This window comes from Columba livia, chromosome 4 (genome assembly GCF_036013475.1).
Source record: "Columba livia isolate bColLiv1 breed racing homer chromosome 4, bColLiv1.pat.W.v2, whole genome shotgun sequence".
Lineage (NCBI taxonomy): Eukaryota > Metazoa > Chordata > Aves > Columbiformes > Columbidae > Columba > Columba livia.
Window position 1 is genome coordinate 39,143,489 of NC_088605.1, and position 23,525 is coordinate 39,167,013.

General features: G+C 39.1%; 1 protein-coding gene across 2 annotated transcripts in view; it reads right to left on the reverse strand.

The window, feature by feature from the left end:
- The window catches only part of GALNTL6 (polypeptide N-acetylgalactosaminyltransferase like 6), a 457,687-nt gene that overhangs the window by 77,742 nt on the left and 356,420 nt on the right, over positions 1 to 23,525 (reverse strand). Inside the window, exons 5-6 of one of the 2 annotated variants that reach the window (XM_065061334.1) lie at positions 14,184 to 14,369; positions 8,802 to 8,985 (exon numbers count right to left, since the gene is read on the reverse strand). In XM_065061334.1, the coding sequence (XP_064917406.1) occupies positions 8,802 to 8,985; positions 14,184 to 14,369 (370 nt within the window). The remainder of the gene's footprint in view (positions 1 to 8,801; positions 8,986 to 14,183; positions 14,370 to 23,525) is intronic. The other variant, XM_065061335.1, reaches the window with a different exon arrangement.

Genomic DNA, 23,525 nt, shown 5'->3' on the forward strand with positions numbered 1-23,525 from the left:
CTAGCACAAAAAAAGCCAGGGAAGTTCTGCAGAATCAGCTAAACCTTCTGCTGGAGAACCAGGAGAGCACATGGAGTGAGTCTCCTGTCTCCTTGCATGCACCTCATTCTCTGTAGGGGGCAAATGGACTCGTGTAATTTGATGCCTGCAGTGCCTCTCCAGCACTGAAATAACCCTGACACACCAGCTTAACAACAGAAGACATCAGAGGGGTTGATTTTCCAAATAATTCACTTGAAGAGATAGTTATATGCTGTTTTCCCACGAAGGAAATATGCATCTTTAGAAATTAGCAAAGCTAATTTACAAATCCTGTTTCCTAACGCAGGACACTGTCTTGGCAGATTATGGAAAACAAATGCCAACCGTTTTGAGTCTCATTTGCTCCTGGTCTCTCAAAAGATATGGATAGTGTTTTATAAGTAAAATAACACAGCAAAATTCAGAGTGTTTATCATAATTTTCACCTCACAGGCTGCTGGAAGCACTTGCCTTTGCCTCATGAAAAAGTTATCTTCCAGCTAGAATAACCATATTTCGGTTACTTACATAAAAAGAAAACAGATGCTAGTGTGTCTGGGGTTAATTCAAATGTGATCTTATTTCCAAGGTCCTCATCATATCAATACGTATACTGAACTCTCCTACTGTTTTAAACAGAATTTGTATTAACTGTCTTTTCCTCACTTGAGTCTCTGACAAAAGCTCTGATCCATAGATAACTGCCAGGGCTCACAAGTACAGAAATGTGGACAAGACACAATAATTGTCAGAGAGATGCCAAAAGTTCTGATAGCAATTACTAAAAAGCAACCACCTATAACTCAGCATCAAGATGGTAATTGTACTGAGAAAGTATCTGCAAACATTGTCTGGCATCTGATTCAGTTCAGTGTTGCATTAAAAACCTGCATGGTGCAATTCAGCAACCCTACTTCATGGAGCTTTAAACAGGGCTTTGTGCATAACTGTATCAGTTTGGAACATGTGCCCATGAGGTCCTAGATATTGATCTCAGATCTGGAAAGGCACCTGCCATTGTGCTGTAAATCTGGTGTCATCTAAAGCGTGAGGAGGAAGACCATTGTATAAAGGCTTGCTTGGCAGGAAGCATGGCTTCCAAATCCAACACGCATTTTCCAGGGCCACAGAAGTGGTACATGCTGCATTTTTGGCTGGGAAAATGCAGGAACCACTGGATATAGTGCTGGAAAGCCAGAAAAATTGTGTATTTTGATTACTGGCACGAGTTGAACAGACATTCTTAAAATCAGGATTTAGAAGAGAGTGTGCCATTTGCACAAACGACAAATAGAGTCCAAATAAGATTGCAATAGGCTGTAAACTAATTGAAGAGTAAATCAGAATTCAAAATATTGGAAAATTTGAGAAGTGAAGTAAACAAAGGCAAAAAAGATGCAATTCAAAATATTAAAGTACGAAGTATCACACTGAACTCTGGATAATGAAGATGCATCACCTCTTTGGGCATGGCACTTTAAATAGATATGAAGATAAATGCCTTGCCTTCAAAAAGGTAAAATCTGAATTACAAGAGGAGGATGATGAACACTTGACTAGACACCAGTTCTGTGGAAAATTGTATGAAGGTTACACCAGAGCACAAGCCTGGCATGAATCAACAATGTCGAGGAAATATAAACAGGAACACAGACTCCAAGACAGGCAAAGTCACCTGCTTCTCCTACTAGGCAATGAAAAGGCTTTGGGTGGTCCAGTGTCTGCTCTCAGTGTGGAAAAATCCAGAGGAGAGCAAAGATAATAATCAGAGATCTAGAAAACATGACTTACTAAGAGAGATGGAAAAAAAATAAGATAATTTTTTTAAAAGCAGTGAACTACTCTGACATAAGTCCCCAGGTACTTAAAAGGTCTCCTTTAAGTGCACAGTGTCCATGAAAAAATATAAAGATGTTCAAGCTGTGGCAAGAAAGTTTCCGGTTAGATATTACAAATAAGGATAGTCCTGAAACACTGTCTATACATAAGTTTCTTCCTGGCCTCTTCATGCCTTGAGCACATACTGCATTGGCAGCTTAATTTTTTCAGAGTGGAAGTCAGAAAAATCTCTTCACCTCTTGGCAAACAGGGTCCAATGCCAAGATAGCTGGATAGTCAGAATATAGACAAATAAATCAGGTGGTATGTATCGGCAGGTAAAGATGCTTCTGTGCTATGTGTAGCTGACCGCTGGTTCTGCAAAAAGTACCACAGGCATCGCAGGGGAAAGGAAGAGAAGCATCATGATACTGTGGAGTATCTGGCAGACCCTGCAGAGTACGTTGGAAATGACCTGCACACCTCCTCCAACCCCAACTGCAAATACTGAACAGATGCTGAAGGGTACTATTTACACTTGAGCCAATAAGCACTTATGGAACTTGTATCAATGTACAGATTTGGAAACTGCTTGGCACACTGAGGGGTCTGACAAAATTAGTAATTGGTTTTAGTCTTCTTTGTCTCTTCTGTTGGAAGCAACTGTAGCACAAATAAGGGCTTTAGATAGCCATAGGTCATTCTTCAAAAAAAAAAAAACAACAACAAACAGAAATGGAAGAAGATGCACAGGTCACTCCCAACTTTATGCTGGTAAACACTATAAAATGTAAGAGAAGGTTTTCTGTTTCTCAGTACCAATAGGTGTCACCAAATTCTGCAAGAAAGTTCTAGAGAAAATGGCTTGAAGATATAGAATTTAAAATAGAAATAATTATTTTTAAAGGGTGATTTTGTTTTCTTCATGGAAAATCGTTCAGATATGATTTTATAATTTTGAAAGCCAAGTCATCTGTATCAGTAGCATGTTGATAGTGTTAAATAGCCCACTTGTATGCAATGAACAACATATCTCTGCCTTCTTCTCAGCCAGCATTTCATTTATTTTTTATGTGAAGAAATATTAATGTCCAGAAACTACTTAGTTTTCTAATTACTGATAGTTTTGGTGACCTACTCTATAAAAATCTACCCCAGCATATAGCCATATAGCCTGTCCAGCTCTGAAGTTAATACCTGTATGGGGTAGCAGGCTAACAGCTCTAGAAACATTAGTGTCATTTCATTGAAAAAAATCAGAAATTTTTGTGGGGCCATGGGTGGATGGCAGTTTGTAAAAGCTACTGTAATCTCCACTATTGTTATCTCCACTAACAGTCTTCTACAGACCATAGCTTGTCAAAACAATACATCAAGACCTTAAATTACACAAACTCACAGTGGTTGGAGAGTGCTTCTCTGTAGAATAATGCCTTTGCATCAAACATTCCTGTAGCATGGTTCAAAACAGTAGATTATAGTCAGGTTTCAAAAAAAATAGACAATTGTTTCTGGTTGTGAGAGGTTTTATGAATATGTTTATAGGCAGAAATGAGCCATAAAAGACACACACTATAAAGCACTGGCAGCTATAGAACAGAAGTCATTGTCCAAAGCACTTTCTAAACTTCAGAAAATGATCATAAAATTGTAAAAGTACTTGTCAGATTTGAAATGCAGTCTTAGCGAAGACTTTCTTTGCACCAACATGTTGTAAAAAGGCTGTATAAATACTAAAAGTAAGGAGCTGCAGAAAAAGCGAGTATTTCTGAGAGTATGTCAGATTCAAATAACAGCATGCTAATAACAGTTTGCATAATAATAATAATATGATTCTAGATATGCAAATCAATAGAAAGTGCCAGGTAATCTTCCAATCTAACACACAATTGGCTACATCAAGGTCATATATTACATCAAATTTTGAGATTCTGTGATGCAAGGGAAGAGAAAAATGTACCGACCACCTAATTTAATCCCTTGAGCATGTCCAAAATTCTACCAAAAAGTACATTCATAAGTCACAAGTGGCCTGTTTTACTGTGAGACCTCAATCCTAATATAATCCTAACCTTCACCAGACTCACACCCAAAGTAGCCTTGTGATGGTGGAGTGATTCTATTTCTATTTTATAAATAGAAAGCTGAGTATAAGAACTAAAATGCCTTGACTAGATGATCTTTTGAGGTCCCTTCCAATCCCTCACATTCTGTGATCCTGTGATCAGATGTTACAAAGTTGCTTCTACTTCCTTGTCTATTACAGTATTTGCCAAAGTATTGTTCTGGTCCTTTGCTGGAATTACATGATTCTTCAGCTTCATCTCCCTTCAGGCATGTCTGGAGATGACAGGTCTGTTATATAATACAAAGGAAGTCTTGGAGAATTAGGAGTGGTCATATACCAAAAACCGACTAACTTTCTCAGATAGGTGCTAGAAGTTGTGGCATTCAGTAAGAGGCACAAGACTTCTCTCATCGGTTAGGATTTCCATCTAGAGTTGTAACCCAATAGCAATGCTGTCAGGTCTCAGACACACCTTTCCCTCCCTCCTGTATCATGAAGTTATACCACCATAAAACTTCTCTGAGGAGCTGTGCAGCCCTTTCCTACCCAAATTGATCTGTGCTATATTAACCCTCTCAATTAGTTTTTGGCTTTTCTAAATAGTTTTTTTGAGTTGAATTGTTGATGTCTTCTTGTCTGGTTAAAAATACGTTGCTGTTGGCTTGAATGGATGCTGATGCCTGTTTTCAGATCAGGCATGTGATAACATGAATTGATGTAATGTAAGCACTGCCAGGAAACAAAAAAACAGCCATTCTTAGCAGGCTCAAGCATATCAAACCTCTGCTTTAAACTTCCACAGAGCTTTTAGCCCAGACAGGTCATTAAATCATATAAACTGACACACTGTATATCACAGTCCATTATAGTAACAAGGTTACCCTATTAGTTTAAGTGGCAATTGCTCGGGTTAGGCGAACTCCTCCAGAGAGTAGAGTACTTGTACCACAGAAAGAAACAGCCACACAAGAGCAAGCTCTTTATGTCCCAAACCCGTATGTCCCATCAGGGCATGCTCCCAAAACTCTGCCATGACAGAGAAACAAACCAGGGAGAGATAATAAGCCAGCCAAGGTGATCCTTACCACAAAGCAGGTAAACATCTCTCATCCTGCTTGCTTATAGGCTAGAAGAAAATTTCCCAAGTTATCTCAAATTCTGCTGAATGATCATTGACTCTGTGATCAAGGCAATGAGCATCATCATGACATGATGGTGATTTCATGATTGTCTGACAATGTCCCACAATACATCAGAACACCAATCTGCTCTGTATCATCTACACAACTCTGAATGCATCAAAGAAAAATAGCATGAAGCCCCACTCAAAATATGTTGGAGTAGTTATACATGAATCACAAGAGTAAAATCACTACAGCTAACTATGGTGAGCTGCAAGTGTGACAGATCAGTTGAATGTGACATAAAACTTCTGTTGCTTTTGTGGCACATGAAAAAGGGAAATCAACACAGAGTTCAGAGATTTAGTCTCTGGATGGCAATATTACTAGGGGTGAAGTCCAATTTCCATGCCTTTAAGGTTTCAATGTATCTTGAGAAAAAGCAACATAGATATTTCAGAAAAATAGCTATTCTTAAAGGTTACCTGAAATCCATTTATGGAATAGTTGTTTAAATTTCTTAAACACTACAACGAGCACAGAGCAACATCTAATAATTCACATAGGAACTTTGATTGAAAATACGTTTTATATGGCTATAGTTCGGTTCAGTGAAACGTATGGGAAACTTGGTGTGGTGAGTGACAAACTACATGTGAAAGAAAATGATAAATTTTGTAGATCAATGCAGTCTGATCCAAAAGCAGTTATAAATTTGTCATATGACTCCCAGGTTGGTGCTTGTATATCATCTATACCTGAATGTGACACTGAGAGTGTTATATGTTCAGTCCTAAAGTCATAAACTTCAAGTCAAATCTTGGCGTAAAGCTACTCCTGAACAACTGCAGAAGGCCTGAGAATGGGTATGGGTGTACATCAGCAAGAGCTGAGGTATGGAGTGAAGCTCCAAGCTCAGTCACAGCAAAGGGTGGAGATGTTGCCTGAGCGGCACTGCAGCTGTGTGAACAATAAACCATGCCCACACTCACAGCGCAAATAGATGAGAATGTTCAGACTCTTCACAAGAAGGGTTTTGAACTGAAAGACTGTATCCAGATACACGGTGTCCAACAGGAGAGTGCCTGTCAAACACCGGCCATTGTAGACTATGGTTCAAAAAAAAAAAAAAAAAAAAAGAAAGAAGGGAGAAAATCAATTCAAAAAACCACTAGCTCAGCTGGCATTGGAGATCAGTAAGCTCTGTGCTACTGTCACACCAAAAGCTTACCTGACAACACTTCAGTTTGTTGTGTAAACGCAAACACTCTGCTGATGTCTGCTGCAGCAGTATTTTGATCATGTGCAGATGGAAAGCAAATGTATCATTCAGATAATACAATGACTGCTCTTAGACTTTCTGTCATTTGATCTGTTTTTCTGTACATTACTTCCTAAGCTGATGTGACCTTTTCTGCTTAACACACATACTGAGCTGGCATTTCAAGTGAGGGGGAAAAAACTCATCAGTGCAATTTTTGGATCACGTACCCATTATTTGCTAGTGTTTTGCTAAAAACGCTGGCAATTTTCCAGTTCATTTAAGATCAGCTTAGATCTGATGCTGTTGGCAAGAAATAAAGCTATTAAGATATCAATAGCAAAATATTTAACCTAAAAAAAAACACCCCAATCAATTCAACCTTACTTCTTACTAAATAATAACATAATTATTATGGTACTGGCTGAAGTAATCTCTAGTTTTAGTGTATTTGCATCTAACGGAAAACTGTTCTGTCTCTTTAATTCTACAGAAGCTGTCTTGGTCCATTAAGTTACTGATATCTAAAATAGTTTGTAACCTTTACCATACTTGATGTAAGCAAGGTACTGCAAGCTCAAGGTGTCAACAGAGAAGGCCCTAGGAGAAAAGCAGTACTGACTTTGAAATAGAAAATAATTCCTCACCTAAGCTAAATCATACTGATCATATAAAATACTTGTACACTCTCCCCATTCTAGGCAGAAGATACTTTTGAGCAAAGATACTGTCCTGGCTCAGCCAGCCTTCAATTCTGCTGCTGTGTCTGGGTACAGACATGGTGGTCCCATGGACAATGCTGCTTTTCCACCTGCATTGCTCTGATGTGGATCCCATGATGGGGGAAACAAAGGAAGACTCTCACCGATTTGTGTAGGAACTGGGAAACCTTTCCACCTTTCTGAGGAGACAACTCAAATTACAAGAGATTTACAGGTCACGTTGTCCCAGATGTTGTTCCTTGCAAATCCATTTATCTGTGTGCCCTACATATGCAGGCAGGGCAAGGTGGGTATCAGCTGCTGCCATGCTGATCATAACAACAGTTCATGCAAAACTGCCACATCTGTTCTCTACTGCACAAAGTCTCATCTGTTCTAGAAAGTTTCCTACACGTACCTGCTCCTCAGGCCTCTCTTGTCTTTGAGATGCAAACTACAAACTGCAAACATGTGCAACGGCTGATAAGCAACCCTGAGCTACACTCATAACATAAATTTTACTTACACCAACTTCGAATGCTGAACCAAGTTATACAATGTGCTAGGTGACTTCCAGTAAGTGGCAAGAAATCACATCTGCTCAGAGAACCAGAAAGACTTGTGGAAGAGCAATGGAGGCTATAGCAGCTCCATAGTGCTGTGATTGCATTAGCTGCATCTATGTTGTGAAGTGGTCACACTGGCAGCTGATGGAGAGTACTTCATCAGCACTTACACCAAAGCAAGGTAAAGACTGATGGGCCTAGATGGAGATAAGTAAAAAGGAACAATCAGAGTAATGAAAATAAGCCCAATGAATGCTGCAATTACCCACTTCTGCCTGTGCAGAGCTGGTCATTCCCTGGATTTAAGGGTCAATTTCTGCATGAATCAGATCTGTTGCTTCAAAAGAGTGCAGAGTCTGGGCCAGGGAGACAGGTTTTCTGTTGCTATTATTTCCAGGTTTTGTTTTGGGGAGGGGAAAATGCCGAGTTTTTAAACTGCCAAAATCTGCAGCCAGGGCTACCTGAAGCATCAGTCTCACTACCAGCCCTGCTGGGATACACACTGCCTGAGAGATCTGCAGCCTTCGCCACCTTGAACCCTGTCTGCCTGCCTGTCATCCCTCGGCTGCTGAGGATTAATCCCAGCCGATCCTTACATGAGAATAATTAAAAGTAAAGAAAACAAGTATTTTCCTTTCTGAAGAATAGATAATTCCTGTGATTGAGTTGGCCTATATAAAACTGGGATAGGATGCTCGTTTATTGAAAATTATTTACAAATCGGCTTGGCACTGTTCAGGTTTGACAGCCCTGTATTTAAGTTACAGCAATACATATACAGCAGTAATATCACCAGTCATAAACAAAGCATCTGCTGGCAGAATGTGGACTCAGCTATTGATGCATGTATTGAATCAAGCTCCAGCAAAAAAAACATTAAAGTCTGTTCAGGAAGTGTTTGGTGGAACTAACAGAATAACTCCAGTCGCATTCAGTCCTTGTCCAATGCCAATACTTTCTCTTAACTGTAAGTATGTGCCTATTTCTTTATGCACAACCACTAAGACAGAAATGATGGGGCACGTTTGTTTTTTCAGGCATAGCTTGTGAATTCTGCAACTTGTTGCCCTGATGTTTTTGCTAGTTTGGAAGTTTTATAATCCTGTACAGGAGCTTATTTTACTACCTCTCATTATTATGAAGTGGCCCACATGGAAATTTCTGGGCTTGGATTCTTCTGCCACAGTTACCTTCTTTGTTTGTTCTGCTTTATGTTCCCACTCTTCCCCCTTCATTGCTACTTACTCAAAGGGGTCGCTGGGATCAGCCCTCTGGAGCTCTGGAGGAATTGGTATTCTTTTGTAGTACATTTCCCAGTCAAAAGCTCCTCGCATGGCATCCCCCGCCTGTGCCTCGTAGCCAAAGTGATTGTGGTCAATGACATCGATCATAGGACACACGATGGTTTTGTGGTTTAGTGCAATCTGGTCTGAAAAATGAAAGCAGAAAATAGGAAACGGCATGTCTAGTCAAGCCATCTATCATATTACTGCAAAGCAAATCCCTCAGGTTTTCTGATGTTTGAAGATTGCTCGCCTTGTTCCCTATGGCCCCCAAATAATTTCATTTTTCAAATCTGTATCAAACCTTTATCGAAAGTAGACTTAATGCAGTTGGGCAATGATTAGAAGCATTTACAGTTCTTTAAAGGGAGGCATATCCCTGTGAGACCCATAGGAGTCCAGTCATCTATGTCTTTGTCACTTTGCTACTCTCTCCCCAATCTGTCAGCTACAGAACAAGCCAGCAAGCAAAATGTAAAAATACTCCTTTAGCTGTGGGGAGTGTGTATGGCAAGCTACTGTGAGAGATTTGTGTTCCCAAATGTGAATCTCAGCCCCTGCTCCTGCAGCTCTAGTGTGCATCAGCTTTGAGATCAAATGCTACAAATTACAGGCAAACTCCGACATGAGAAACAAAACAGGGCTTGTGTGCTTTCTTGTACCAATCTTTGAGATATAAAAAAGGCCCCACAGTGTTATTCTTGCTCACCTGTTTTCTAAAGAAACAAGTTGTTGTTTTTTTGTGTTTGGATTTTTTTTCTTTTTTTTTTTTTTTCTTGTTTTGTTTTTCATTTAGAACTGTGACGCTAAATCAAGTTCCTGTCTCTAATATATGAGCAGGGTGTCCCCAAGTCTTTTTTGGTGAATTCTACTGCTTAATCCCACAGAGCTCCTCACAAAACAACCCAAAACAAACAAACAAAAAAACCTTCAGCTGCAAGAATTAGGCAAAAGATTGATGGATTTAAATGACCTGTGTTGTCATGAAATGACTGAAAAACTATGTATGAACCCTTGAAAAACAAAACAAAATCGCAAAATTCCAAGTATAATCACACTTTTTCTCCAAAGGTTAGTCTAGATTCTTTACAAAATTCAGTACATTGTAGAGCCTATATGGAAAAGTTGTTTTTTGTTTTTAAGGATTATATTTCACTGGTGCTTGATAATACCCTACAAAAAATGAGAGGGCTGAGTGTGGAATGAACACTTAGATAGGAAAGCTGGTAATACTGGTGTAGTGATTAGTAATACAGATTCTGCTTCCTTGCTTCTGAAGGACTGAAATTAAGGAAAAAGATTATGTTAGCAAAACATCTGTAGTTTTCATATTATTCTCAGTTGTTGCTTAGAGACTGTCAAAATGGGGGAACAATGCTGACTGCTAGTAAGAAACTACTGTGCCTGGAAGTTCAGCAGGTTTTTACATCCTTATCCTTTAATAGTGAAGTAAATTTAAAGCACAGCCTCCACAAAATTCTAGGAAACTCATCTCAGACATAATGGCTGCATTACTGTTGCTATTGCCAAATATAATTACATTCACTGGTACTGTGTAGTGTTATCTGTAATCATTATGTAAAGTCATTTTTACATAATCTTTTTCTTGTGATGGTCCTGCTAATAGTTATAGAGCTTATAATAATCTATCTCTGATCCTCCCCTTTGAAATTGATTGGAGAAGAGAAACTAAATGGGATCGATCTGGATGGAGCAGGTCAAAGGTAGACTCATAGTACATTAGCATCTTTCTCGTGATCCTTAAAAGCCACTGCCTTTACAGAGACTGAAGGATTGGAAATCTCCAAGTCACATGCAGAGACAGCCAGAGAGAATATTATTTGAGCAATACCCAAACTCATTCCCAGTCTTCCTTCCTACGACTCTGCAAGATTTTTGCAAATAAGATGATGCTTACTTGTCTGTTCTTGTGTATCTGCAGAACTTACTTCTCAGCCCCAAGAATGTTTCAGACATGATGAGGAATGACAGGAAGATCTTGACTTTTGAAGAAACCAGGGTGTTTGTAGTTGTGTAAACCAAAAGGCAGAGTAATTAAACTTGCAGCCTCAGTGTTTCTTTCAATATGCCTAAAATAATTAATTTTGCATACATACTTAGGCTCAAAAGTAGTCCCAATACAAATGTAAGAAATGGAAAAAAGAGCTGAAGGTCTAGCTTACATTTCACAGGAGTACTAATATCATAGCTTTACAGATGCGAACATGCTGCTGCCTTTGTCCCACCTGCTCCTAATGCAACTGTCTGAAAGTCACAGCTGAAATGCTTTACAGTTTCTTTTCTATTGCCTTTACTCGTCATCCTCTCACAAATTCTTATGGTCTGAAAATTTCCATGTGCTATTTCAATGCACACATGCTGCAGATAAAAGGAAGAACAGACAGATAAGTATCATTGTACATGTAAAAATGTTGCAGATTTGAGGGAAAGCAAGGGATCAAGAGAGAATACTGCTCAGAGCTTTCTCCTTAGCAATTTTAAGCAATATATCCATATATATTTGAATTCAGCACTTTTACTATCAAGCATAGTGTGCACATGTGACAATAAATAGAAGTTTTAAATATAAATCACTATCTCAAAAATGGAGGTTTTCTCTTTCTGATAAAGATGGACTCCTTTAATTCAAGTGCTTGTTTCAAATTGGCCTGGTTAAAGTAACAACGCTACATGGCAAATACTCTTCTTCTCCTACTTAAATATGTGATTGCAAATGGTGACAACATATGAGCCACTCAGCAAGTTATCTCTTGTTAACTGAGTTGTCATAAGTACTTGTACTCTCAGTCTCTGCCCTGGCAAATAATGCATTGTACAGATGTTGTGCAGATGGACAGCTATAGCTATCAGGTGTCTTGATAACTTGCTAAGCATGATCTATTAATGACATAGTTTTAAGTCTTGGTCAGGAAAAGGTCTCTTTAGACAAACCTATTTCTGGTAGCCTATGGCACTACTGATCTACTGTCCATCTCCCCTCATACCACTCCCACAGCAACATCAGCAAAAGGAAAGATGTGCCTGCACCTTTTAGCTGGTTTGCCACTCAGTTTCTTACCTGCAATAACTGCGATTTCATGCTACACCAGACTCGCATCTACAGCAGCTGGAATTCAAGTCACATCTTTCCTTCTGCTGACTTTATTCTACTGAGGAATTATAACAAACAGCTGTGTTTGCCAACATTTTTACATGACTACAGCTGCCTGCTCAATGAACATCAGGCAAAACTCTGAGATCTGAGAGTGACTTATCTCAGTTTAGAAACCCATTTAAACTAAAGAAATAAACTAAATAAAGCTTAAAGAAAAGAAAGAAAAAACAATTTTGCACCTGTTTTTAAGAGAACAAAACAAAGTACTGTAACTAAAAACAACTATGTCTCAGCTCCATAAAGCTATTTAAATACCTAACAAGCACTGAAACAACTCCGTCCTCCTTTGGTCTAAAAAAGTGACAGTCACTTCTGAAAACTGAAGTTAGATGCCTACATAACGTTGAGAACCATATTTAAGCAATTGCTCTTGGTTCTCCCCCAGCTTGCAAGGTCTCATTTTGAACACAAACCAAAACAAAACAACTGATTTGAAACGGCAGAAAGGACTGCCCCTCTCAGCAAAGACTGGCAGTCTTCATTCCAGAGCAGGGCTGAACTGGGCTCTTGTTAGGGATTTTTCACTACACATGGCACATACAATCAGAGCTAAAATAAGGCAGACTCGAAGCAATAAATAACCAATCTATCACCTGGTTTGGTTTCCTTGAATGGCATTCAGTCACATGCAGTGTTGAGTGAATCGCAAGACAGATTTTTAGATAAATACTTGCAAAAATCTATTACGAATAGTTAGGTGTCATCTGATTTGAGTACAGTAAGTATGTGCCACCTAATGCTTATGAGAAGTTCTCTTATCTCTTTTGGAAAACAGGGCACATGACATCCTTAAATATATTAGCTGTGTATTCACTCTGTATTTGTCCCTCTTCATGTATTGCTCTACTTTTTTTTTTCAAAAGAAAGCTTACTGATCCTGGGCTCCAGTGTTCCTCAAAGTTAACCTCTAGGTTCTCTGGCTGGTTAGCTAAGCGCATTTCTTCTACAGGAAGAACAAGAAAGATCTGATTTGCTCGAGGACTAAGGAAAGCTGGGACTTGGTCCCTGATGAAGCTTTTTCTCACCTTTCCAGTTTCTGGCTTGATGCTGAGGGTTCAATACCCAAATACAACTTAACTACAATTATGCATCCTTTGCGACCATTCTATTTATTTTCCAGTTTTTATAAGGTGAAACCCAGCTAGATCTATTTTATTTTCAGACAAGAAAGCAAGAAAAAGAACTGGCTTTGCAACTTGCAATTTCCCCATGTCTGACTTAGCAAAACAGAAGGGTTACATCTCATATGCAGTAACTTAGCGAAAGATTTCAGAGGACAAGAGTGAGAATCTCTTTGAGACTTTTTCAGTAGTGGCAATGTATTATGTATAGTGGGACAAAACCAGAAAGCAGAGGAAGGGTGGCTGTAGAATACATTAGAGTGTTTAATGGCTACTTGTCAGGGCTGCCTGTGCAAAGCTTTTATAGGTGAAACCCCATCCTTCCACTTACTTACAACACGCTATTATATTTAAACAAATTTCTTTAATAGTAAATTAAGAATTTTCTTTGGTTTTGCTAGCAAAAAAGCACTCGTTTTGCAAAGCACGTACACTTTGCACGCAGTCAGGTAGAAAAGGGGACATTTGTAGAAAAGGGGACGTTGTTTCCTGAAGTCAAATCCTAGACTACAACAATTGATTCTTTCCATTCCTTTGACTAATGGATCTTTGCCAGCTGCAGCTGGAATCCAGCAAAGAAGTCAATAGCAAATAATTCTTTCTGAGATTCCTATTGTGAATGTAGTTGTTACTGGATTTAACTCTGAGGTCGGTCTTAGACACATTTACAGCAAAAGCTGTTTTAATGGAATGTGGAGGACTAGGAAGGAGTACAATACCTGCATAACAAAAGTTTTCAGGTGTATAGTAAGGGCATAGCATAATACTAGATTTAGTGGTATACTTAGTCGTAGTTATAATAAAATAAATCATAACTCTAATAGGCCAAAGTGCTACTTCAAAATTCTACCAGTTCTTCAGTCACAAGAACCACAAAACGGAGCTGCTCGCATTTTCGCCAGTTCTCTCTCATAATGACTCTTCAGACACGGCAGCTCAAAACACTTCTATACAGTGTATGTACTGCTTATTGTGGGACATGACTTTGATTGCTTAAGCTATGCTGTAAGCTCTAATTTTAATGACTGGTCAACACTCACACACTTACTAAGCAAGGGAGGCAGCCAATTCACGTTGACTTCACAATGGGAATCCAGAAATGTCAAGACTTCTCCTCTAGCCAGCGAAGCTCCTAGCAGTCTGGTCCGAATGAGCCCTTCTCGTTTCTTGGTACGTACAATCCTCACTTTGGCAAAACGGACCATGTATTCCTCCAGCTTCTCTTTTAAATGTTCTAGAAAGAAGGGCAAAAAAAGCGTCAGTGGTGCCAGGCCTGGAGGAGCCAACAGAAGGACAGGTTGGCATACAACCTGCCAGCAACTTATCTACTTCCATTTCCTGTCACTTTCAAGTCCTCCAAAATCTGCCACAAATCCTCTCTGAGACAGTTCTGAAAGTGCAAATGTTCTCTGTTTTATCACACAGAGGAAGACACTAATACTCTGGACCTTTTACTGCAGTTGCTACTGGCAACCTGCCATCCACAATATAATCATGGCCAAAACAACTGCAGGATACTCATCTATCCTCTGGTTCCTGCAGCCCAAGGCCAGATAAACATTCTGGCATGCCATTTTATAAACATTGTCCTTGCCAAGTGGGTTTCCTATATCAACTAATTATGAAGAACTATGCATAGAAAGCAATTTTTAAAAAGTGTTAAACTAGCATGATTAGATTGTTTTTGTAATGGGAAGGGAAACATACATGAAGGAAGATCTTAATAGTTGTATACCAGTGTGAAGCAAATGGACAGCTGACTTCCTAATAAAATAAAGCTGCAAAAGTAGAGCAGTTTATAGATTCTCTTATCTGCATAACCTGGCTCTATTTGTATCCCAAACCAGCACCTTTGCAAATTTTTTTTATGACTAGAAACATACACTAAGAATCTTAAAAACCCCAACAACAAAAAACACCCTACGGTTTTGCCTCTTCCTAAATACATCTATAACAGAAATACCGATCTCTTTGACATAACACCTCAGCTTGTCAGACTCCTTACTTTGGAAAAATCTGATAATTTCATTTGGCAGGGAAAGAGGGAGAGAAAAATTTAGTCTCCAATAATTAAAACTGGTGATAAACCACATTTAGTGATGCCAGGGGTTGCAAGCTCAGCCTCACCCATATGGGTTTGCCAGGTTATGCTTGCTTCTTGTAGCGTCATTCTTTGGGCTTGTGTGGTCAGCAAAGGCCTTGATCCAGACCTTGCATCATGAGAGATTGCAAGAAGTTTGCTATGGACTACCCAAAAGAAATACCATTTAGCAGTACCTTGGAATGTATAAGGCTGACACAGATTAAAGGCAATAAGCAAACACGTCACAGTGCAGAGTACAGAACCTTGTGTTAAAATAAGATCAAGCCCCACTGAAATAGAGCTTCCTGCACATGTACTTTCTTGTCTCTGCTCCTTTCCTTCCTGGCTGATCAACACACAAGACTTTCCAAATCTACCTTCAGATTAGGAAGGAGTAGAAGCATTACTTTGTAGTTATACGTATTTAGTGGGAGAGTATTGCATGGGATGCTTCTCTGCACTGAGGAATTCTGATGTACGTTGACACAGAAGAGAGAGCAGCCTGAGACCAGGGAACATCAGCTTGCAAGGATTTCAGAACAGGCTGGGGGTTTTCAAAGAAAGAAACTGAATGCTTTGGAGGGCTGCTGAATCAAAAGCATGGCTTGTGTTCATAGTTCTACCCAGGAGAAGTATTAGATCAAGTGAGAAAGGCCAAGTCTGAGACCAAAAAAAAAGAAACAAAGAGATATACATCAATTTTTGTCTTTTACTCTGTCATTGATTGTAGAATACACAGATTTAAATTCTGAAACACAGTTAATCTTCAGCTGGACTCTAATTTTAAAGGTCTTCTCCAGACTCAATGATTATATGAAACAAGAAGAAAAGCAGCATCCCTTTTTTCATCCCATTTTGCTATTTACGAACTCAATAAAAACCAACACAATACCCCAACATTCACAAGGACAGAAGATATATTATGCCTTTGAATGATGATCTTTGTGTGACCAACCATATTCACAGGACAAGGGCTGTGTGCCACTGGCTCATTTTAGGTACCAGCTACAATTCAGTACCATGACTGAACTGATCTTAAATCAAGCCTTAGATCAGTTTGTGCCCATGTGCAAGACTGTCTAAAGCATATATTTATTGAACTGTTTTCCTGTTTTTATGAGCTCCATTAAGGCTATTCTTGTAGTACAGGAATGTAGAAGAAGGGAAATAGACCTTAAAAACAAAGATACAAAGACCTTGCAGGTAATATAAGAAAGTCTGTTAGGGCTGTCAATCTGGATTTTTTCTATGTTGTATATTGTATCATCTTGTAGCCATGAAAAATGAAGCAAAGTGACAGGATATTACCTATTTCCATAGTAAATCAAACTTCATCTGCTACGTATTGCTTCTGAAAGTCCTCAGACACCATGGAAGGTCATCTAACACTTTGCCCTCTGATCTCATCCACCCACAAGTCCTAAATTTGTTTGCACTGAATAGTGCACAGGAACCCAGCACCACGAGCAAGACCACATTGCTGCACACTGTACAGACAAACTGATAAGAAGATTCAAGCAAGCACTTAACACCTTGGCTATCGTGCAAACCTTCCATCTTCACCCGCCTCCTCTTGGAGGTAGGTTAACTAATGAGACCGGATGATCAGAAGATCCTACTATGCAGCTCTGAATCTGGTTGTCTATCAGACATACTGCTTTACTATTCCCTGTGAGCTCGTTCTAGGCAGTTTCCCTCTTTGTATGTAAAGGCAGATACCAAGGAAGCACTTAATCTATCTGATGGAGAGAAGCAGGAACCTTAATTGGACAACCTAAGCTGTACATGGTGTCAGTAGGCTCCCTGTTGCTTGTACAGAAAATTCAAGGCACACCTGAACTGGATCTTCACTAGCTGGGTGTCACAACTGGTGAAGTAAGGCTCTTGCAATAGACAGTTTGAATATGGCCACCACTGATGTTCGAACGAACTAATATAAATGCCCTCTTTCAATGCATTCTGATTGTTATCACTTGTCTTGGGGCGGGGGCTGGGGGGAGAAGAAAAAAAAAATCAGTGAAATTCAGTCTCATACAAAGGACTTAATTTCATTTTCCTTTCACACCTTGCAGTGAGCAAATTCTGAAAGCTGAGTACCTATCTCTTCAGGAAAATACTTGAGGAAAAAATCATGTAAACTGTCATATTATGATACATTCTCTTCTGTTCTTATAGCAATTACTAAATAACAAAAGAGCTGAATAATATAATTTGATTGTCATCAGTTGTAGTTGGGCTTGAACTCTACGAAATCAACGGTAGTTTGTACTGTTCTTTCATGGCTTCAGGTTCCTTGCAAACTCATGAAAAGAGGTCTATCAAATTTTAAATATTTTAGTCATTTTGGACAGAATAATACCTGAAATTCTATGGAACAAACAAGAGTTCTCTATACCACCTTCCTCCCTCTCTCTCAGATAGTTTTTCACACATTCAGACAGCATGTCATCTGATTTGTGAAGAACTGCATTAAAACATCAAGCACATCTTTTGATGCCAGAATCACATATCCCAAAATTGTTTTCATCTATTCAATTAGTCCTATGATTGAATAATTTTGTCATTTTCTCCTTGTCATTTGAAGAACAACTTGCAAAAAAAGAGAAGTATACAAACAAAATTTGCTGGCTTGTTCACACAGAAATCTAAATAGAACATCATTTAGATGTATATGGAAGTAATCAGGAAGAAAACAAAATTAATAAGTTTTGATTTTATACAGCTTAGGTAGACGACTGACATAGAAAGATTAGTTACCCATGCAAATCAAAGTATATGGATCAGTACATACACATAAGGTATCCAGATTTGTTAAAACAGCTACATTTTAGTAAGTTCCTAACAATAAGTCATGAAACAGTCAAACAGATGCCAGTAACAATACCTACCACATCTTCAGTTTTGAGATTTGGCCAAGATGAGATTCTGGGAATTTATTTGGGAAAAATTCTCAGGAACTACAAAAACATCTGTTTAAGTTCAATGACGAGCTCCAATATGGTCATGATAACAAAAATATCTTAAAGTGGAGGAAAAAAAAAAAACACACAACTTTTCAATCCATAAGTAATGATTTTTTTACCTTAAATAAATATGAAAGGTGCCTTGTATTTACCCCTGCAATGTCTTCTGGCACTATGTTTCAAATCTTACTAATCTTTAAAAGCATAAACAAATACAGAGTAACAGCCAGAGACAGCAGAACAGCAGTAGCTTTCAAGAAAAATGTAGTATTTTCTAGTGTTTACAGAAGTAGTAAAAACCTATCTTTCATGTTGAACCACTCATTAAAGCCACTCCCTCATTCCTCAATACACTGGTATTATCATAGGCGACACTCTTGAAAGCAAACTGGCAATTCTGCAGGACCTGCGGTCAGCAGCTGCCTCTAAAGGCTTGTTACTTAATAAAAGAACCCACGTTTGAGCCAGAGGTCATGAAGACACAGATGCTCTGACAAAGACAATACTTGGGAATCTCACAGCTGAAGTGTTGCTTAAAACAGACCAGACGAGACTTCAGAATTCTCTGTATAGGAATAATTTTGATTAACAAACGATGTAGGTGTTCACGATTACAATTTTTTTTTTTTTTAACATTATATTTTCCCAAAAGTATCAAAATAAACTGCCCAGAGCAGTTCACAGAACTTCATAAATTTCCTTCATAGAAGATAAAACCAATTTATATTTTATTTCCTAGAGCACAATTGCATTTTGTCACAGTTCCCAATTACCGTGTTGCTAACATTCTCCAGAAGAAGAATCTCACACACAAACCCCATACGCATTTAGAAGTGAGTGAGCTCAAGTGCCCAAGTAAACATGTATCAATCAATGCCAGAGTAAAATTATAACATGAAAGAAATTATAATGTAGTATTTATTAATAAAACAGAAAGCAACCTGTAATAAAAAGGCCTTTAAATGTCCAGGGGACAATGCGTTCTTTCCATTTATTACCAAAGAAAACAGCTCAAGCTAGCTTGCCATGACACTAAAACAGGGATGTAGGATGGTTTCATTTATATGCTGTACTGTTACATAAATTTCACTTTCAGAGATAGGCATGAGAGAGAAGCCAGTATTTAAATTCTACAGTGAGCTATAAATGGTGCACTTTGGATATAAAGAAGCCAAAGCCCCTGTCACTAGATATGGGGAGTAAATGTCTAATTTGTAATTTAAAAGAAAATACATCATTCTCTTCTTCACAGTGTTGATCAAATGAACCCATGAATCATATGTTTGATACATGCCAGGCACCTGACAGGGCAAGAGTTGGCACAGGCAGTGACAAATAAAGAATAATGCACAGGCAGGAGGCTTACAGGCTGTCACTGCTATGACAAGTGATGATAAAGGGAAGCATTATGCCTCTTCTAGCGACAGTCTGTAAACAAATTCTCCATTGTAAATGTTTTGCGTGGGCCTTCTCTGTCTTCGTATAAAGTCTAGAGAAGTCTTCCTGAAAGAATAGCAGAGACAATTACCTGCTCATAGTAATTATAGATCTACTCAAGCAGAGTGCCCAGTTACTTAATTTGGCATCCAGAAAGAAATCTGAGATCAAGGTTCTGCCTTTGTCAGGAAAAAAAAAATGATCCTAGCAGTAAAAAGCAGAACCGCTACTCTTCTCTCCTGTTGGGACACATACAGGGAATATTTCATTATCACACTGCAACCTCCTGGCAACATGTGCTATGTGACAAACAATCTTCCTCCAAGGCTACTGAGAAGGTGTTAAGAGAGACTTAAAAGATTATGTGAAAGCTTGAGCTGGTCTTCAGTTGTTTGACTGCAGTGTGGACCATGAAATAGGAAGCAAGACAAAGAAAAGGAAGTATTTTGTTAAGCATCTCTTCTGGACAGCCAGGCAGGTCCATTCCAAATCCATGCCTGTAACACAGCTTACCCCCTGCACCTCTGTAGCACCTCCAATTTCTACCCCAAAACACTGGCAACCTCTGCTACAGTATCACTGACCTATAAATTATCAAATAATTTACAACAGCAACAGTGTGCTAAACGCCCTGATAAATAAGCTGAACTAAATCTGCTTCTTTTTAGCTTTAATTGACTGAGCAGTATGTAATTTGAGCTGTCCTGCTATTCCTAACATGAACCATATAAAAATAGTTCAAAAAAACCTCCTTACAGTAGTAGAAAACATATGCTGGCCTCTCCTATTACCTCAGCACAGGTTGTGGTTTAATCTGAGCTAGTAATACAGTCACGAGAGCCACTCCCTTCCTCCCTCCCCTGCCTCCTGCCCAGTAGGGGAGAGAATCAAAAGGGAAGGGAGAAACCTGGATTGAGATAAACACAGTTCAATAAAATAACAAAATACTAATATACTATTAGTAAATATATATATAAAATAGAAATAAAATATACTCAAGGCAATTCCCCACAAACTCCATCCACACTGAGCAGCCAGTCCTAGGAAGCAACACCCGGTCCCAACAGCTGATCCCAAAGAGAGAAGAAAGATGAAAAAGGCAGAAAGGCCCAAAGGCCTCTGCAAAACAGCAAAAAAGCTCAACTAAACATTCCAAACCAAACTCCCCCAGCTCTGACAAAAATAACAAAAAAGCAGGAGCAGGGATGTTCAAGAGAGAGAAACCAGAAGGCCCCAACTCCTTAAATATGAAGGATAATGCTCATGGGATGGAATACTCTTATGGATCAGTCTGGATGTCAGACAAGCTCTGCCACATTCAGGCTGCCTTTCCTCAATGCCTCACACCTGTAGGCAGAGTGCTCAGAGTGTCCTTGGCTCTCAGACCAGAGCAATTAAAAACTGTGTGCTGGGGTGTTATCTGCTTTTTCTCAATCTAAGTCCAAATAACGACTGTGCTAGCTATGAAAAAGAAAGGTTTCTAACTGCATGAAGAAAATTAACTCATTTTCAGTCAAACCAGCATACAGGTATATGGGAGGATGCAACATAGCCAAAATCATAGTAGTCTGTCATCTTAGATCACTAAAATAATCTGCAACTGACTATTTCTGTTGGTGAAAACTAAAGGAGTCAAAAGGCTGTTTTGACACGCAACAATAATGAGGCCAGCTCAAGAAGATTTTTTTTCCATCTTTTTTCTCTCTGTTAAGCAGGAGAGAGCTTTGTGCCCAATATGCACAGAAAAACCTGCAAGGACATTTATGCGACAACCATTGTGAAAAGCAGCTCCATCACTTTATGTCCTTTTCTGCAAGACAGGAGCATCTTCCCATGTAAAATTAGCAAGGACGCCCTCCATTCTTTTCCTGAGGCCTTAAACATACGTGTTTCCGGAATACCTCAGCTTAATCTTTTGATGACTGAAACGCTTCTGTCTGGGTTAAGTCTTAAACTTGGCAGCAAATACATAAAGGAAACTTACCGATCTATGATTATTCAGTTACTGTTTTCTGCTGCAATTGACAAAATAGCCTTTGCCAGTGCAGTAGTTATTTTTACTTTTGCTGCCTGTACATATACTACCATGAAACCAATCGGTCTGAAGAGACAATACATGGTGAGCACATGAGTTTGGGTACATCATCTTTCTTTCTTCCAGTTTCCCTTCAAGTTTCTTACCTGCAGAAGGTTGGTTGGAAATGCTGGCTGGACACAGAAATGTTGCAAAGGCTGTACCAGGTCAGCTGCCACTTTTTCCAGCCAAGTCAAAGACTCCAAGAAGGACAATTCCCCTGGTTACACCTCTGGGTAAGCTAATCCACTGCCACACTATCCTTCTTGTGAATAACCTTTTCCTAAAGTCCAAAGTGAATCTTCCAAGCAGCATCTTGGGGCTGTTGCCTCCTCTAGTACCATCTGCCAGTACCAGGAGGAATTCAGTTCTGCCATCTGTGCAATTCCCATTCAAGCTGCTGTGGGCAGCTCTTAATAATAGATCACCACTTAGCTGCTTCTCTACCAAACTAAACAAGCTCAGATTCCTCAGCTTCTTCTCTAAGGTCACATACTTTTGGCCCATAACAGTCTTGCTAGTCATCTGCTGAACTGACTCCAGCTTTTATTGTCCTTTTTGAACTGCATATGCCAAAACTGGATGTGGAATTACAGGTATATGCAGCACCAACATCATAAAAAACATAATTTCATTTTATCTGCTCACTCTATCCTAGCATAGCCCAATCAAGTCTGTCTTTCTGGTGATTAAAGACCACCACTTTCTCCTGTTCATGTGGTATCAACCATGACCTTTATAGGTCCTTCATGGCACACCAGCTAGCCAATGAGCATTTTTACTGGTACATGAAGTTATTCACCTAGCTGCAGAATTTAGCACTCCTGTAGAACTTAATGAGATTTATTTTGCCAAATTGTAGAGGTTCTCTGGACTGATGCGACTGATGTGTCAACCACTTTCTCCATTTTAGTATAATCCACAGATTTGCTGAGGATACACTATCTCATCATTCAGGTTATTGGTGAAGATATTGACTAACATTGCCTTCAATACTTACCTAAGATATTCTGTCAAATAGACATCAAGCTATTGATTAAATACCCTTTGAGTGCATTCACCCCACCCATCTAAGAGTCTTTTTGTGCAGCACATGCTTCTTCTGTCTACCACTGAGAATGTTACAGGGACTGAAACTTCTAAAATTTAAGGCAAGTTACATTTATCACCCTTCCCTGGACCACCATAATCATAAAAAGCAATCAGACTGTTTAAACATGATTTGCAGTTGGTAAATCTGTGATGAACACCCTATATTATATTTGCAGATGGCAAGGCACCACCCAACAAGATGTGCTTCACGCTTCCAAGCAGTGAGCTGAGGCTTGTTGATCTGCAGTTACTGGATCCACGTCTTTCTCCTCCTCAAAGATATAAGTAGCACCTTTTTCTAGTTAGTCACCTGTTCTAGTCCACTGCCATTTCCAACGGTTGCCCAGTCTTTTGATTATCTTCCACTGTGTCTTCACTTTTCACATATAACAATGTGATAGCATTCTCCCTTCAGACACCCAGATCCAAAGACTTTTACTCCTAATTGGTCCTGAGTAATCCTGGAGGAAGGATGGGCAAGTTTTCTGCTAGAGAGATTTGAGCACCTGATCCATAGCCATGCCAGATGAAAACAAGTTCCAGAAGTAGACAGGTACTGTGAAAAATGTTGGACGTGGTAAATCTGACACAGACTGATAAATAAGAGCAAAATTTATAACAGTCTGGTATATAGCAATTGCCTAACAGGAATCTCATCTGGGCACTATAACCCATTCTTTCCAAACAGTTTTGCACACTGAAGAATAAGATCACTTGAGAAAAGGTATGTAGACACTCATC